Source organism: Trichomycterus rosablanca, chromosome 13 (genome assembly GCF_030014385.1).
Source record: "Trichomycterus rosablanca isolate fTriRos1 chromosome 13, fTriRos1.hap1, whole genome shotgun sequence".
Taxonomy (NCBI): domain Eukaryota; kingdom Metazoa; phylum Chordata; class Actinopteri; order Siluriformes; family Trichomycteridae; genus Trichomycterus; species Trichomycterus rosablanca.
This window is the reverse complement of record NC_086000.1, coordinates 21,952,845-21,969,692: the sequence shown is the minus strand read 5'-3', so window position 1 is coordinate 21,969,692 and position 16,848 is coordinate 21,952,845. Positions and strand designations below refer to the sequence as shown.

At 36.6% G+C, this 16,848-nt stretch overlaps 1 protein-coding gene across 18 annotated transcripts in view; it reads right to left on the bottom strand.

Moving 5' to 3' along the window:
* Positions 1–16,848, bottom strand: part of syne1b (spectrin repeat containing, nuclear envelope 1b) — a 100,668-nt gene that overhangs the window by 67,767 nt on the left and 16,053 nt on the right. For 11 of the 18 annotated variants that reach the window (XM_063006904.1, XM_063006905.1, XM_063006902.1 and 8 more), the window contains 15 exons: positions 15,000–15,061; positions 9,991–10,086; positions 9,746–9,829; positions 8,152–8,244; positions 7,888–8,066; positions 7,603–7,799; positions 4,910–5,019; positions 4,431–4,463; positions 4,141–4,248; positions 2,768–2,905; positions 2,262–2,426; positions 1,175–1,287; positions 903–1,071; positions 717–813; positions 454–471 (listed from right to left, as the gene is read on the bottom strand). In XM_063006904.1, the coding sequence (XP_062862974.1) occupies positions 454–471; positions 717–813; positions 903–1,071; positions 1,175–1,287; positions 2,262–2,426; positions 2,768–2,905; positions 4,141–4,248; positions 4,431–4,463; positions 4,910–5,019; positions 7,603–7,799; positions 7,888–8,066; positions 8,152–8,244; positions 9,746–9,829; positions 9,991–10,086; positions 15,000–15,061 (1,662 nt within the window). Of the gene's footprint in view, positions 1–453; positions 472–716; positions 814–902; positions 1,072–1,174; positions 1,288–2,261; positions 2,427–2,767; positions 2,906–4,140; positions 4,249–4,430; positions 4,464–4,909; positions 5,020–7,602; positions 7,800–7,887; positions 8,067–8,151; positions 8,245–9,745; positions 9,830–9,990; positions 10,087–11,193; positions 11,318–14,999; positions 15,062–16,848 lie in introns of those variants that run through there. The other 7 variants (XM_063006906.1, XM_063006909.1, XM_063006918.1 and 4 more) reach the window with 3 other exon arrangements.

Sequence of the window (16,848 nt, the reverse complement as noted above, 5' to 3'; positions counted from 1 at the left end):
ACTACTATGCCACCTATTAACAACACTCTAGCTTAATAACCAGCTAAATTAATCACCCCAATATTTAACCTCAGCTGTATTGCACAGCTGCATTGCAATCTCTAACATTCGCTTGCCACTATGTTACCCACACTGAAAATGGTAAAAAAAAATAAGATCGTTTTGTTTTAAGAGGTAACAGTAAATGTGACATTAATCATTTATGCTTGAATTTTTCTCTTATTAAAAATCTGTAAATGGGCCATGTCCTTCTGTGATGTAACATGAACACACAACATTCAACTTCTCACATGAATTATGTAAATACAGATTAACTAGAAATGCCCATAATTTAAGTGTGTTTTAGGGTGGACTTTTCCATTAAATAACAGTGTACAACCATAGACAGGTAACTGTAATGTCTAGAAATCTAGAGAAATCTAGCAGCAAATGTCTAAATGTTTCTAAACATACCTCTCCCGTAGATCCTTCCTAGAATGTGAGATGGACAATTAGCCTCTAATACATAAACCCTAAATGGGATCTTCCTATTTAATTAAGTATCTAAACAATTAAATAAACCTGTACTATGATAAACATAATTATTAGAAATTGTGAGTGGTCAATTCACTGTTTAACACTTGCTGTGTCTGAAACCAAGATTAGAGGATGACAAAAACTACTACAAATGAACAAATGACTACAGACTTATCTGGAAGCAAAGAAATGTATTTTACCTGAGCTATCAGATTTAATGTAGATATCTGCAGTGTGTTTAAGAGTCTGAAAAGTAGTTTCATACTGCTCGAAGAACTTGTGACCCTCGATAAATGCCTGTGGAGAGAAGAGGTTTAGTGATGATCCATCACAACTGATCAGTGGTCCCTTATTTCTATTCAGAAACAGCAAAATGTTGGACTCACAATGTAGTTCTGCAGAAGTAGCTCCACAGAGTCTCTTCGACCATATTTAATAATCCAAGACTTAAGCTTGGACTCAGCCAGGATGAGAAATGCCATAAGACGATACTTTATTTCCCAGAATTCCATTTTAATCAGGTGGACATGAGATGAGGTGGACACGTAATTAAATCTGTGGGAAATAGAAGTTTAATACATTTCTACTGAACTACAGCTTGCATTGTCAGTTTTATAGAGCTTAGAGTTGAAGTATGCTGCAGAAAAGTAGATCTGACCTTTCTGCCATGTCTTGAAGCTGTTCGGATGGAACAGGGACACCTTTTACTGATCTGTCCCTGTGAATCTGCTGAAATGTCTGTCTGTGGCTTTCCAAATTCATCAGCACCTCCTAAAAAAATACAAATTCTAACATGTATTCTGTATTGTAATTGGAATGTAATGTCAGAAAACCTGCATGATTCACAAGGTTATCTTTCAGTGTTGTCTCTGTGTATAGTGAAATTGTTCAATAACGAGGTGGTATTATAATTAAAAAGTAATAATTAATTAAACAGTTTTTATAACATTAACAGAACTCCACTAACAAATAATAATTGTTATATATTCTAAAATCCCCCATGGTATTTGTTTCTTGATCTTTGGTTAAAAGTACAATTTATTTTCATTACATTTTTATTGCCCGCTTTATCCTGGTCTGGGTTATGGAAAGTTCCTTCAGAATGCCAATCCATCGTGGGGCTTCAAACATAGCCATGCATGTCTGTGTAGATGCCTGGCTGGCTAATAGCACCTCTGAAATTTGAACCCAGATCTCAGCAGTGGTGGGCTAGCAAAACAGGTCACTGAACCACCCAAACACCCCTCATAGCTATGGAATGTACAGTTTCACTTGGAAACACTGGACGTAAGGGTGGAATACCCTGGACAGAGTGGCAATCCTTTGCAGGGCTTAGGCTACCCCAGACCCCTCCAAACATAGCCAACTTTGCCTGTGTAGACACCCGGCAGTCAACAGCATCTTTGAGATATCAGCAAGATGTCAGCAGGTATAATGAACCAACTTGCCAATCTTTGGGATCTTTATAGTGGGTACTATAGTGGTATAGTGGGTACTATAGTGTGCGACATCCTCCTGCTTCAAACTGCTAGATTGATGCTGCATTCTAAATCATAGAATATTGAACTATGTAGTATGCAAGCACAGTAACAATATCATTTTTCTTCTTTATACATATATTGTCGAGTGAATCATTTCTTAATCGTATAATGTTCTTGAGTTAAAAGCAGTAAAAGAAAAAGCTTGGAAAGCATTCCCAGATATATATAGATAACTACGGGGTTAAACATTTTCAGCAAACATACCTTCTGCTGCTCCAACTTCCTGTGGATAATGTTGGCCGTTTCTTCATGGGCTTGCTGAATGGGAATCTCTTCTCTAAGAGCCATCTCAGCCCGATGCAGCCAGGCTCCAATCACTCCCAAGGAACCTGGCAAGGATTTATCCAGATGGATATGCCAGTCGAGAAGCTACAAAAACAAGAGTGACAGCATAAAATGACAAGTACGGTTTTATTACAGCATCCTATAACCCCTGCCAGATTACAAGTGTTCTTCAACTGAGTCTGTTCTGCTGGCAGATGGGCAGGGTGCATTCAGGAAGGCTCTGTGTTCATCTGAATAAAACCCTCATTGTGTATCTGCTCCCTCACCATTTACCACATCTAAATAAAAAAAGCCTTTGCTCCACTTCACACTCCAACAGCCACTGACAGCTCGCACATTCAGCCTCAAGCAACAGTACAGCATCAAGTAGTGCTTGTGCATCCTTAAAACAAATTAACAGTGATAAGATAATGTGAAGTGTGTACCCGAACTGATACTTGCTCCCAGGACTGCTTCACCACTGCCTGGTCTACAGACAGTTTACCATCCTTATGCACAGGCTGCAGCAAAGTCTCGATTTGCTTCTTTCTCATCTCATACTGCACACGGAAGTTCTTAAAGGCCTAGGAAACAAAACAGAGTTATTAAGTAGATTATGTTTTCTGTAATTTATGTGAGTTTAAATCTAAAGACTTAAAGCATTTTTAACATAATCTTTATCTGTACCATATGTGCAGGAAAAAAGATTTTAACATTAAATATTCACTTAAAGTTCTAATTGTGAAATTCTGTTCCTTAATTTATAAATACACATTCATACACAAACCATTCAGATTCAAAAGTACAACTATTACACGCTGATAATAAAGGTTAGGTTGTGAGATGCATGCTGTTGACTGAGTGACAGGACATTTAACAGATGGCTAAGTGATTAGTAAAATAGGCTAGCAAAGTTTTTTTTTATTTCGTATATTCTTTTAAATATTTTAGGTTTTCCTATTTTATTTATGCATTTCCTCCCATTTTCTCCTAATTTAGCATAGTCAATTTGTCTTCCGCTGTTGGGGGATCCCTGGTTGCAGTCGAGGTGGGTACATTGCTGCTCACGCCTTGCTGACCGGTGGCAACGCCAAGTTTCGATCCGAGGAGTTCAGATTCTCGGCGCTGGTGTGCAAGCGAAATATCCCCCTGCGCCACCTGGGCGCTCAAATATTTTAGTTTTATAGTTAAAAGTAATAGTTATTATTAATATTATGTTATTATGACTACTATAACATTAATAATTTTAAGACTTTCCAGTTTAAAAACTGTTAGCTTAGCTGATGTTCTCTTCAAGCATGATTTTACAGTAATTTTTTTTCATGCTGGAAGCATTTTTTTAACAGAGAGCAAAAATTATATATTAAATACCAGCCAGCAGCCGCTCAGGTGGCGCAGCGGTAAAAACACACGCTAGCACACCAGAGCTTGGATCTCGAATACATCATATCGAGTCTCAGTTCTGCCTGCCAGCTGGGCTGAGCAACCACATGAACAACAATTGGCCCATTGTTCAAATAGGGGTAGGGTATTGAGCCGGATAGGGACTCTCTCATGACTGATGCAACTACGACCTCTGCTGGCTAACTGATGGGGAGATCAGGGTGTGTCTCTCCGTACACAGAGCTGGTCTGCAGCTGATCCCGTCTGGGGTAGGTGACCAAATGCATATGGCTGCAGCCCACGTGCTGGAGGGGGTGTGGGTTAGCTTCGTTTTCCTCAATCGGAGTGGGGCCGGCATTAGTGAAAAGGAAGCATGACGCAATCGGGCAATTGGACGCGCTAACAAAACAAAAAAAAGTACTCCTAGCTATGGTACCTGATATTTCTCGGGAAGGCTGCCTTCCGCTCCCTGTGCACGAAGTATATCTCGCTCCAGCTGATCCAGCCAGGCCTTCCACTCCCGCAGAATCTTTCTTTCCTCCCTCTGGACATACACACAAGCATATATACTTATCTTCTTTATTGTCTTTGTATTAGCCACAAGACAACCTCAACCAACATCACACTAACCAATGGTGTACTACCCTGATTAGTTGAAAAATTGCTTGGAGAAAAGTTACTAAAGCACTAACCAAAAAGGCGCCCGAAACAGGAACCCACACATACCTCAAGAATTAGCTCAATATCATGAGGCTCATACTGTCCAGGGAGGCAAGACACACAAAGAGATGCAAACACAAGACATCAAGATGTTAGCAGGAAGAGAGAGAGAGAGGGTAAGTGCAAGGGAGAAGAAAGAAAATGCAGATAGAGCCCACTACAAACACTGCCTACACAAAAAAGTAAGGTGCATGCAGACATGGGGTGACCTCAGCACTTACCTGCAGTGTGGGCATAGACAGGGCAAAAGTTGGAATGGAACGAGGAAGGCGCTACAAATGCACATGACACATGACAAAGAAACTGAGTGAGCATATGAAGCATGGCATTATAAAGAGTGGGATCAGGCCTGCAATGTTCACTGTGACTGGCTAGACTATATAGTGGACAAGCATAAGAGTGAGACGAATAAATAACAGCAAGCAGTAGCATTATTTCAGCTAGTGAGCAAGCAAGTAGTTGACATTTGGTGCAATAAAGCAAACCTCGTCCTGCTGTCCATCCGTCTCTGATTGGTGGGTGTCAGGATAGTGCTTAAGGAACTGAGCCACATAGGTCATAATGGACTTCTCATCAGGCTTATCCACATCAACATCTGCAAAAACAGAAATTAAAGACATATTATATTAATAATATTTACCTAATACACTACCCAAAAATGGCTTAAATCCAATCGTATTAGATTTCCTATACCAAACCTATCAATATTATACTGTCATGTAAATAAAGCCAAACAATGTAATAAATAAAAACAGGAAATGTAACAGTTTTAAAGGCAAGAGTTATTAAAATAAATAGGTATATGAACACCTCTCCTAATTACTGAGTTTAGGTGTTTCAGTACCTATATGTACACATCTCCTAATTACTGAGTTTAGATGTTTCAGTACCTATATGTACACATCTCCTAATTACTGAGTTTAGATGTTTCAGTACCTATATGTACACATCTCCTAATTACTGAGTTTAGGTGTTTCAGTACCTATATGTACACATCTCCTAATTACTGAGTTTAGATGTTTCAGTACCTATATGTACACATCTCCTAATTACTGAGTTTAGATGTTTCAGTACCTATATGTACACCTCTCCTAATTACTGAGTTTAGATGTTTCAGTACCTATATGTACACATCTCCTAATTACTGAGTTTAGATGTTTCAGTACCTATATGTACACCTCTCCTAATTACTGAGTTTAGGTGTTTCAGTACCTATATGTACACATCTCCTAATTACTGAGTTTAGATGTTTCAGTACCTATATGTACACATCTCCTAATTACTGAGTTTAGATGTTTCAGTACCTATATGTACACATCTCCTAATTACTGAGTTTAGATGTTTCAGTACCTATATGTACACCTCTCCTAATTACTGAGTTTAGGTGTTTCAGTACCTATATGTACACATCTCCTAATTACTGAGTTTAGATGTTTCAGTACCTATATGTACACATCTCCTAATTACTGAGTTTAGATGTTTCAGTACCTATATGTACACATCTCCTAATTACTGAGTTTAGATGTTTCAGTACCTATATGTACACATCTCCTAATTACTGAGTTTAGATGTTTCAGTACCTATATGTACACATCTCCTAATTACTGAGTTTAGATGTTTCAGTACCTATATGTACACATCTCCTAATTACTGAGTTTAGATGTTTCAGTACCTATATGTACACATCTCCTAATTACTGAGTTTAGATGTTTCAGTACCTATATGTACACATCTCCTAATTACTGAGTTTAGATGTTTCAGTACCTATATGTACACATCTCCTAATTACTGAGTTTAGATGTTTCAGTACCTATATGTACACCTCTCCTAATTACTGAGTTTAGATGTTTCAGTACCTATATGTACACCTCTCCTAATTACTGAGTTTAGATGTTTCAGTACCTATATGTACACCTCTCCTAATTACTGAGTTTAGATGTTTCAGTACCTATATGTACACCTCTCCTAATTACTGAGTTTAGATGTTTCAGTACCTATATGTACACCTCTCCTAATTACTGAGTTTAGATGTTTCAGTACCTATATGTACACCTCTCCTAATTACTGAGTTTAGATGTTTCAGTACCTATATGTACACCTCTCCTAATTACTGAGTTTAGGTGTTTCAGTACCTATATGTACACCTCTCCTAATTACTGAGTTTAGATGTTTCAGTACCTATATGTACACATCTCCTAATTACTGAGTTTAGGTGTTTCAGTACCTATATGTACACCTCTCCTAATTACTGAGTTTAGGTGTTTCAGTACCTATATGTACACATCTCCTAATTACTGAGTTTAGATGTTTCAGTACCTATATGTACACCTCTCCTAATTACTGAGTTTAGATGTTTCAGTACCTATATGTACACCTCTCCTAATTACTGAGTTTAGGTGTTTCAGTACCTATATGTACACCTCTCCTAATTACTGAGTTTAGATGTTTCAGTACCTATATGTACACATCTCCTAATTACTGAGTTTAGATGTTTCAGTACCTATATGTACACATCTCCTAATTACTGAGTTTAGGTGTTTCAGTACCTATATGTACACCTCTCCTAATTACTGAGTTTAGATGTTTCAGTACCTATATGTACACATCTCCTAATTACTGAGTTTAGATGTTTCAGCCACACCCATTGCTAACACACATAATATATGTCCAGTATAAAAAATAAAACATATTTCTTATTTAAAAAATCATATTCTTCCAACATTGTGACAACAGTTTAATAAATGACCTTACCTGTTCCAGCACAAAGGCATGATGTGATAAGTTTGACATAAAGTACCAACTCAGGCCTTCAGGCTCCAGGCCTTCAGTACCTGACCTCACGAATGCTCTTTTGATGGCATGACCACAAATTCCAACATACATTTTTCAAATTTCTCCCAAATGCATTGAGGTTCCATATTAATGTCCATAGTTTTCTGATGGGTTGCCCAACAAGCTAATGGTCAGGCATCCACATTTGGCCATACAGTATATTTAGCCTTTCACAGATTCAGTAATTTTATCAGACTAGCACTAGTCTTTGCTCCTAAAGTACCATTACCTTATATAAAATATTGAATATTGTTATTTGCTTGTAATGAGGCAACATGTATATAAATATAAATATATGAATCTTATAAATCTTGGAATGGAATGAGCACAAAGAAAGCTATGGCACCTTCAGGGTCTAGAAGGCGTGGGATTCCCAGCTCATGTTCTGCCAAAGTAAAGGCTTCCTCCAGATTCTCATGGTTGCTTCTTCTCCTCACAAGCTCCATATCCACCAGGTCTGGGCGAATTGCATATATGACAGAGTTGAAGGCCACACCACTGCGCCAGCTAGGACCAAAGTCTTTCACCTCAATCCCAAGGCGACTTTTTACACACACACACAAAAAAAATATGTTATTACTGTACATTTTTACAGTCAAAGCCAATGTAATCTGGAGAAAGCATGACATACCTGGTGGCTGTGGACTGCACCCATCGTAGTAGGGCTTTCTTGGCACCACCCTGGAACTTAGTTGTGACTTTTCGTTTCATTGGTGGACTGTCTGTTTTAGAATTAGCCATGCTGTCTACAGAGGATGCGCTGTTGGACAGGGCCTGCAAGGCTGGAAGGTTACTGGTCAACTCTTCAATCTGCAAAAGGTACAAGAAATTATCAACACATTTCCAGTGAAAAGACAATTGACTATTTAAAATTATCATGTATCTTATAGATCACCTGGAAATAGAGAATAATGGTCCATATTAAGCCCAACACTATAGATGGTCTTCCATCAGCAATGTCAGTTGCATTAATATTTACTAGTTTGATCTGTGAAAAAAAATATAGAATTTTTTAGTTATATAAACTTAACATAAACCCCTTTTTATAAAGGAACTTAAGGTACAAACCGTCAAAATCCCTGTCATTTTTGTCAGCAAAAGCAAGCCAGGCAGAAAAAAAAAAAATAGCCCATTCGTTCTACTTTACTAAGCCAGATCACTAAGCCAGATCCAAAATTCAAACATTGCTCATCCAAACAAGCACCATCATTGTTTTTTAACCAAATTCCAAAATTAAAAAATAACTAATTCCCTCATAATGTTCTTATTTTTATGCCTGTCTGATTTCTGTAAAGTAAAATTAAACAGCAAACCAATGAAACTTAAGTGCAGTGTAGGTACATTTGACAACCGAAATTTCCTAAAAAACAGATAAGCATGAGCAAACAACCATAAGCAGACAGTAGGATGCAGCTCCAGGGTGTACTGACCGGAGATCCTCTGTACACAGACTGAGAGAAGGCATGGCAGGAGAAATGGCAAATTAAGACACTACTGGACACTGGACAATGTGGATATTGACTAAGTGTTATTTTGTTTGTTTTTGCACGTCATTGCACTGCATTGTCTGACCTGCAGCAACCCTGACCAGAATAAAGAAGTGGTAAAACATGAAGATGAATGAATAAATGAATGAATGAATGAATAAATGAATAAATTGATTTATTATTATTTTTAAATATGTTACTTAAAATAGAACATTATCCTGTTTAAACAGTTGCTTGTTATTCATTAACCACTGTTTAGTAATCATTGTAACTGACTAACATTTGAAATGGACTATTTTAGTCTTTATACTGATGATTTAAACTGGTTTACTTTTTCATTAAAGATATGTGTATTATTTTTTCCATATTTACCTAAAACAGCAAAAGTTAATAGCATATAATTAAGGACCTACCTAATTCAAAGGAGCCTTTTTTTACATGTATTATGCAGTGAAATTCAAAATGTAAGGTTTGTGTTTAGCAATTTAAAAATTTTTCATTGATTATGGAATCCCCAAAGGGACAAAATGCACTCAATATGTAAACACATATAGCAATTAAGCAATCGGTTAGTCAAAATGTCCAAGATGTCGAAGTCTAAAGCAGCTAACAACACTACTCAGGTAACTGAGTTTGAGTTCGTGTTTGAGACGAGCTGTTTTAGGTTTAGGTTTACATTCAACTATTAAGGTGGGCAGGACTGTGTATTGTAGCTTCCATTTATTCTATCGTTCAATTTATGACTGCCGTGAAATGTAGCACTTTTCTTTTAAAATCCGTGAAATCTGTGATTTTTGAAAAACAAGGTTCGTGAAATTAAGCACATTTTCCCGTGAATTTAGTAGTGCCCTACATATAATATAACATCTGTGGATGAAGATATTTTGGTACTAAACTGAATGTAAAGCAATGTATAGCAAAAGAACTGCAACACGAACAAATGTATTCTATTGGGTTAATATATTTGGACAGACACAAGGTTTAGTGTGAACATTTTCTTACCCTCCTGCCTTCCAAGAACTTAAGTGCAGTGCCGATATTGGACACCCAATGGATTCTTTTTAGCTGCCGACCCTGTTCGCATGGCTGTGGAGAGAAGGATTGAGGTTTTCTATTCATAGAAGGAAATTTGATTCCTCACTAAATCCAGCAGCTTTCAAAAAGCATTAAATAAAATGATCCAGACAGATAACCGGTAGAACTGTAGAGACGACAGAGATTAACTATCATGAGGTATTAACACTTACTAATCTCTGCCCAGACAGCACCTCCAGCAGACCCAGCAGTTTCACCCCATCCTTGATGTCCTCAAAAAGATCATTGATCTCGAAAGGAGGTTTATGCTGCAGTAAAGACACAAATAGAATAAGAAGTTATAAATGATAAAACCTTTGTCACTGTTGTTAATTAGCATAGCTTGTAGATCAAAATATCTCTGCACCTATGTTGGGAAGGAAAAAGCCGAACAGCTTTTTTGTTCTACCCAGTAATTACAAGAGCCCCGCTGTTCATGCTGTGACAGAATGAACTGGCCAAAGTGTGCAACGTATGGCATGTTAGCCTGCAGCCTTTACATCAATGCCTGCAAGAAAGAAGTCCTTTTCCCTTTCCAAATAAAATGATTCCACATGCAAATCACTTGTATAAAAAAAGTAACTGCCCACCTCATTACTGAATTATGCAGTTGGGAAAATTTAATTGGTTATAACATAATAAAAAGAACCAGAGCTTTGAAATAAAACCATTTAGCACTGCAAACCTTACCAACAAAGTTAGGCAGTTACCTTAATGTTTCCACAGAAACACTATGCAATAATATTTGGAAACTCCTCAAGTATATCAGTCAGAAAAGAGTAATGAAGCTCTAGAGTGATTCTCTCCAAATTAAGGAAACCTGTAACAGCAATTATTCTACATTATTAATCTCAAATTTGGTTTTCAAGTCATTCCGATCTGAGTTGCTCGTTTCTCAGTCGGGTCTGTATTTGAACCTAGTAGAGACACTGAAATATCCTGAAACGAGCACTTCATGCCCAAAAAATCTGATCTGAGTGTCTGATTTAAAACAGTTTGACAAAAAAGCCGGTTTTTAAGTGGATGAGCATTTCATTTGGTAACATGAATACTTTTTTTACATTTACATTTGAAGCATTTAGCAGATTCTTCAGTAAACATGTACCTACTATAGTACAACATCAAGTAGGCAACCATTTAGAAAACAAATCTGCTAAAACCTTGCTTGAATAAACATGCATAAGTAGAACTGCAGCTGCTCATTACATTTACTGCATTTAGCGGATGCTTTTATACAAAGCGACTTACAATTGTGACCAAATATTATCCAAACTATTGAAGGTTAAGGGCCCAACAGTGGCAATCTGGCAGTGATTGGGCTTGAGCCAGCAACCATCTTTTAGCAGCAATAACAGTAGCTTAGCCACTTAGCTTACCGTGAAATCATAACAAATATGCAATAAAAGAGGCAGAAAATGGACCATTGCTTGTTGTTGATATAGATATTCTTTCTTTCTTTCTTTCTTTCTTTCTTTCTTTCTTTCTTTCTTTCTTTCTTTCTTTCTTTCTTTCTTTCTTTCTTTCTTTCTTTCTTTCTTTCTTTCTTTCTTTCTTTCTTTCTTTCTTTCTTTCTTTCTTTCTTTCTTTCTTTCTTTCTTTCTTTCTTTCTTTCTTTCTTTCTTTCTTTCTTTCCAGAGTAGTTTGCTTGATACTGTGCTCACCACTAGATGCAACATAGCACGTAAATTAACTTCACTTTAGTAGATACTGAAAAACATTATTTTTGGCTACACCATATTGCAAAACAAAGTTTTTGCCAGAGGAAATAGAAACAATGAGAAAAGGTAACTGCTGAGTCAGAGCTTACCAAGCATTTTCCATGTTCCAGAAAAGAAGTGAGCATATAAATTCAGTTTCTACAGAATAAGCAAGGGATGCAAGAATAAAAATGCTATTGGAGTAAAAAAGGCAAGAAACATATTGGGCAAGTTAAGCTGTAACGTCTGACAGTAGTATCTGAGAGAGCTGTAGCTGGCTATGAATTCTATTATACCTTTTATTGTAGTTTCTAAACTGTTGAGTGCAAAGCCTCTAAACCCAATCAGATATTGAACTGAATACTTAAAACACTCTATTTGTGCCAAAACATTCCTTTTTGTAAGGCACCAAAGTGATTTGTCACCAAAACAACTAATCATGTAAAATAAAGCAACCACTCTGCAACAAATGGACTAAAAATGCCACTAATACTGTATAAAGGTGATAGACAAAATACCTGAAATACTACAAGCCCCAGAAAAGTAGGGACAGTTTGTAAAATGCAATAAAAACAATAACATGTTACTCGTTCATTTGTTTAACTTATAAAAGTACGAATAATTGACTTTTAATGTTTTGGCTGACCAACTGGTTTCGAATCTGAAGCCTGCAACACACTTATAAAGATTGGGATGTATAAAAAAGAGTAAAAAGTTTTTCCACTGTTTTAAAACATTTACACAATAAGCAGGTGAATTTGGTAACAGGTGAGGGTAGCATGATATAAAAAGAAGATCCACTGAAGGCTTAGTTTTTGCAAGCAAAGATGGGTCGCAGCATAGAGATTTGTGTGTAACCTGTCAATCAGTTTAAAGAGAACAAGGTTGCAAATCATTTTAGTCGCATCCATTTGTTGTATGTAATATTGTGAAAAGATTTAGGAAAGATGGAAAAATCTTAGTCTGTGACCACTGTTAAATGTGCGGGCCCTTCAAGCCATCAGACAGAACTGCATGAGAAACTGTTTGCTACTGTGATAATTTAGCAAATTGGCCCAGGAATACCTCAGAAATCCATTGTCACTTAACACAGTCCACCACAGCATCAAGAAATGCAACCTGAAACTCTATTATGGTAGGAAAAATCCATAAGTCAATTCTCTGTAGAAACACCACCAAGTTCTCAGGGCACAAGCTAAACTTGTAAGGAGCAATAGACAGTGGAAATGGGTGCTGTGGTCAGATGAGTCCATGTTTCAGATTATTTTTGGAAAAGAACAAACGTTAAGTACTATGTGCTTAAGACAGAAAGGACTATCCAGACTATTAGCAACATAATTTGCAAAAGCCAGCATCTGTCATAGTATGGGCATGCATCAAAGACTTGCTTGTTTGTACTACTAATGTAGAGGTGTATACTGGGATTTTAGACACATACTGCCATTCAGACAAAGTCTTTTCCCGAGAAGTACTTGGTCATTTCAGCGAGACGATGCCTGGCCTCATTTTGCACACATAATTTACATTTACATTTTTGGCATTTAGCAGACGCTTTTATCCAAAGCGACTTACAGTACAGTTACAGTATACAGTCTGAGCGATTGAGGGTTAAGGGCCTTGCTCAAGGGCCCAACAGCAGCAACCTGGCAATGGTGGGGCTTGAACCAGCATCCCTCTGATTACCAGTCCAGTACCTTAACCACTAGGCTACGGCTTGCCTTACATTTGTTTATAGTTATAAAATACAATTAAATTCGTCAGTTTTTTTCAGTCAGTCAGTACTTTTTTAAGAGAATCATCAAATCAAAAATTCTTGTTTGTACTGCAATTTACAAAATGCCAAACTTTTTCTGAAATAGGGTTTGTGCATAAAAAAGGAGTTTGACTTAGGTGACTAAATCACAGTTAAAACATACACTAACAGTTATTTTTCTTAGGTTGACTTCGGGACTGGAGATCCCACTGCACAATATAGACATGACAGTGATGCACTACAGAGCTACACTGCTCAGTTCTTAACCTCGGCACTGATAGTATGTGCAAAAGTAATGCAGTACTGAAGCTTTGACGTGATATGAAACTTGGCATTGCAAAACACAAACACACTTCGTCCTTATATTTACTAAATTTTTTATTAATGCAAAGTAAATCAAGCTGCAGCAAAACTTTCTGCCAGGCAGATTTTTACCATGTAAATCCCTCCCAGAACTTTTAAAAGTTTTCTTTTTGAATGATACAGCTACATCCTAATATTATACATATATAAACACAATGTCGTCCTTTCACCTGAGTACAAAACCACTAAGCAAAATGCCAAAGGCTTTAGGAGCAGACTTTATCCTGCTGAGAATTGTTCCAAGCCTTATTGTGCACCATCTGCACATATAAAGTTTCCAAACTCTCTCTCTCTTTTTCAATTTTTCACACAAACACACACACACCTTGGACTGTAATAGCAACAGCCAGCCTTTCTTTAAGCATTGCTTTCCATTTAGCTATTCATTTTAACAGAGTTATAAATAAATAAATTAAAGCCAATTATTAAAGTGCGACATGTGACTCACCACACTACAAATGCTGAGTGGGTGGAAGTGACAGCACTTAAGCTATTAGACTTGCTTAGTCCTAAAGCAGTTATATTAGTTACTATTTAACATTTTAATTATTTGTTTTCTTATTCTTACTTTTTCATGTGAAATAGACAACACAATTCTATTAATATAATAATCATTATTTCCTGCTTTAATCTGATGACAGAAAAAAACATAATGCAGTCATTTTAAAGTGACATTTTCAACCCAGTCACACTCCTCATATCACAGCTTACAATATTACAATGTGTATCATTTGTGAACAAGGTTGCACATTTTATGTAGATTATTGTGTATCTTAACAGGCAATGTGACACAGCTCTGTAAACAATATTCTTCAATAAATCTCCACAATATTTCTAAAATAACCCTAAATGAAGAATCTAACAATAATAACAGCCTCTCTTGAGGTTCCATTGTTTGAATCGTGTGTTCTGTCTCTTTCATAACCAACTGCTCTCCAGAGAAACAGACACAACATCAGAGAGCAAGCACAATCTGATCAAAGAAGTGGGAGTCCACTACAAAGAACCATTTATTCAGTGCACACAGGACATAAACAAGCACACTTCATATTATTTACAGCGGAACAGTTTTGTACAGTATGGCATTCAACCAGTAGCCATGATCCCTGAGCTATTGTTGTTTACTGAGCTGTGCTAAGCATGACCTTTAATAACAATCATGGTCATGGTCATAATCGTGACAGTGATTATACACTCGCTCGACTTTGCTCAAGATGGCAGGCACAGATCTAATCACATGGGCTATTTTGTGTTCATAAATAAGTAATAGAATTACAAACAAGTCACCACATAACTCATTGATGTCAGAAAAGAGTCAATCTTAACCAGCAGATTAAGACATACAAAATCAAGACATAAAAAATCTCACCTTGGCCAAATGTGAATTAATCCACTTTGTAAATGTTCTTTTCTGGACTGCCTCCTGTTCATCTGTAAAAAACAAGTGAAAAATACATAAGCATAATTCATTGAGAAATCAATTGATAAAAACATGCCCCAGACATTAAAATAAAAGTTTGTCATGTGTAATCTTCTTCAGGAAATGTAAAAGGCCTTTGCATATTTAGTTTAAATCAGTGATTGTACGTCTAATGTTGTTATATGTTAGTTGTATATTTAAAGCAATCAACAAAAGAACAAACAGAAGGTAAATAAAATGAAAATTACATATGTTTATTACAATTATTGCAATTACTAGGTATTTGCGAACAATGAGAAATCAACAGTCTCACCACATATTACTAGGCTTCATTTCTCACATCAGGATAGAGCAGTTACACTCCATGTTTACCTTTATCTCATGTTTTAAATAAAGTGCACTTTTAAAGATAGTTATGACTTAAGAAATTTTTACTTTTAAACCTGTGAGGATGAAAATGTAGTTTGTGTTTGTAGTTTTTGCTTTTCTGCCCTTTTAGTAACCTCTGTATTGTCCATCAGTGTTAAATATGAGTGAGCATTAGGTAAAAATAGAACTGACTGGCAAACTGCCCATAACAGGGAACAGACTAGCCACCAGAACAGAACAAAATTTAGAATAATGGTGAGGTACTGCTTAGCAATGATTCAAAGATTGTTGTAACAGCAGTTGTACAGCCACAATAAGAGGATTATTTATTAGGCAATGCAGATCAGCTAAAGTCCTTTTTGTGTGCAAAATGCATTTCATGGACACTTATAGATTTATTTTATTAAAACTTATTAACCCCACTTATAGAACCACTGATAACAGATCGATAAATAGCTTAAATAGAGTTAAAAAGAGATTCATTTAAATTAGCTTTTTCATACAAGACACTGTGATCATTCTCAAGCAGAGTACTGATTAAGTTACCCCCAATTCTGATGTCTGTTGATGTCTGATGACTGAACATTACTACAAGCCATTTTAAACTGACCTTTAAGTAACCTTCAGCTTTAATCAAAGCTAGCAGCAATCGTAGATAAGACTGTGCTTTATTTTTTATCAAGACAGACAAATTAGTTATTTGATTTGAGCCCTGATTTAACTGACTAAAAAAGTTTTGTACATTACTTGTTAAGAAGTAAACAATATAATTTAAAATGTTATAATAAAAATATATACAATAAAAAGTTAAAATGAAGTATGAACAACACAACTGGCACAATCATGATCAAGCACACCAATAACTAAAAACTATCTTTGCACAAATAAATACTCACATGTTGTACAAATATATTATGAGGAGCACAGATGACTTGTTGATACATTTATTAACACTGAAGACAGGCTGTAAATTGCTGACCTTTACAATACATTAAGAAGTTAACCAAAAAGACAATTTGCACAGAACATGCCAAAGCTTTAGGCACTTGTGATGACATGTCATGATAGGTCACCCCAGTATCATTCACGTTTATGTGAGATGGGATCAGCGAGTGCACATTAAATGCATTCACAAGAGACTCTGTTCTCTTCTTGCATGCTCTTATTAGGCGCAATAACTAGGACACCATTTCCATGTAAACATTTATGCCAGTGCAGCTTTAGAAGACTATGGCCATCTCTAAATCTCACATGCGCACTTGATATGCAGTTAAAATAAGTTCACACATGCAGCAGACACCTGTGCGAACTCACTAATGGACCAGCAGTGAAGAGCCTTGAAACTGATCGGTAATTACCTCTCTGTGTAGGAGGACCTCAGCTGATCAGCATGTTTAGTGAGGCCCTCTGCTGTTACTGCATTTCTTGT